This window comes from Monosiga brevicollis, genomic scaffold (assembly GCF_000002865.3).
Source record: "Monosiga brevicollis MX1 MONBRscaffold_53 genomic scaffold, whole genome shotgun sequence".
NCBI classification, from domain to species: domain Eukaryota; class Choanoflagellata; order Craspedida; family Salpingoecidae; genus Monosiga; species Monosiga brevicollis.
The window spans coordinates 120,777-121,948 of record NW_001865090.1 but is presented as its reverse complement, the minus strand read 5'-3'; the positions used below and the strand labels follow the sequence as shown (position 1 = coordinate 121,948).

At 50.2% G+C, this 1,172-nt stretch overlaps 1 protein-coding gene across 1 annotated transcript in view; it reads left to right on the top strand.

The window, feature by feature from the left end:
* Window positions 1–386, top strand: part of MONBRDRAFT_13050 (uncharacterized protein) — a gene marked incomplete at both ends in the record, with an annotated part of 6,577 nt that extends 6,191 nt beyond the window's left edge. Inside the window, one exon of the mRNA XM_001750950.1 lies at window positions 55–386. Coding sequence (XP_001751002.1) covers window positions 55–386 — 332 coding nt within the window. The remainder of the gene's footprint in view (window positions 1–54) is intronic.
* Between the last annotated feature and the right edge of the window lie 786 nt (window positions 387–1,172).

Below are 1,172 nucleotides of genomic sequence, written 5' to 3'. Positions count from 1 at the left end.
GTGCTCTGGGCCCAGCTCTGCCCGACCTGGGCATTGACGTGACTGTGCGCACAGCCCAACCCCCGACCACCTCGCAAGCCTGCATCAAGGTGGGCGCTGCCCTTCGCCGAGCCGAAAAGGAGAAGCGCGACTACTACACCGGTTTCAACCATGGAAAAACTCTGATCGTCCCTGCGGCGATGACGACAACCGGTGGGTTCGCCTCCTCCTTTGTGGATCTGCTTGGTCAGCTCGCCCGCTGCGCCGAGGCCCGTGGTGTGTACCAGCCGGGGCTGGATGAGGCCTTTGTTCCTCGATGGAAGGGTCGCTTTGCGGCGCTGGTCCATCAGATGAACGCTGACCACATCCAGCGCCACTTTGGCGGTGTCTGCCTGCGCTCGTCGTAGGTAGGCACCGTCCCGGGGGTCCCTCTGTGGGGATCCCTGTGTGCACCCGTCACTCCCTTGGTGGTTCTCGTTGTGTCTGTTGATGGCTTGACTTGTAGTTTTCTTGTAATTTTGCTTTAATTTTTGCTGTATTTGTGTGGTATTTTTGCTGAATTTTTGTAAAGTCCTTTGTATGATGTCTTTTTCTTCTGTGGTCGGTTGTCTTTTCGACCCGGCGTTGTGTCTCGTTGGATGTGAGTGTGCCGTGGTGTTTTTTATGTTCGTGCTGTGATGGCTTATACTTGTGATGTGTGACTGCCCTTTTGGGTGTCTTGTGTTTGAAATGGCCGTATCTCTGGTTATACTTGGTCGTTTTGTACGATTTTTGTTTCTGTGTGCAGGATTCTTCGCGCTTGTACTTCTTGGCATGATAGAAGCCGATAAATGTAGCTTGTTCTCTTGTGTTGTTTTGCGTGCCGTTGTGATGTTGATGTCGGGGTTGCACAGCTTTGCTTTCAGCTCTGAGGTTCAAACACCTAATTTATTATTATTTGTTTCTATGTGCGTGATTCTTCGCGCTTGTACTTCTTGGCATGATAAAAGCCAGTGAATGTAACTTGTTCTCTTGTGTTGTTTTGCGTGACGTAGTGATTTTGATGTCGGGGTTGCACAGCTTTGCTTTCAGCTCTGAGGTTCAAACTATTAAAGGTGTATGTCCAGTACAATGTAATGTGTGTGGACAAGGCGATTGTCACAGAGGTATCCAACCAATCGAAGTGCATACGAGAACATGGATTGAAGCAAGGC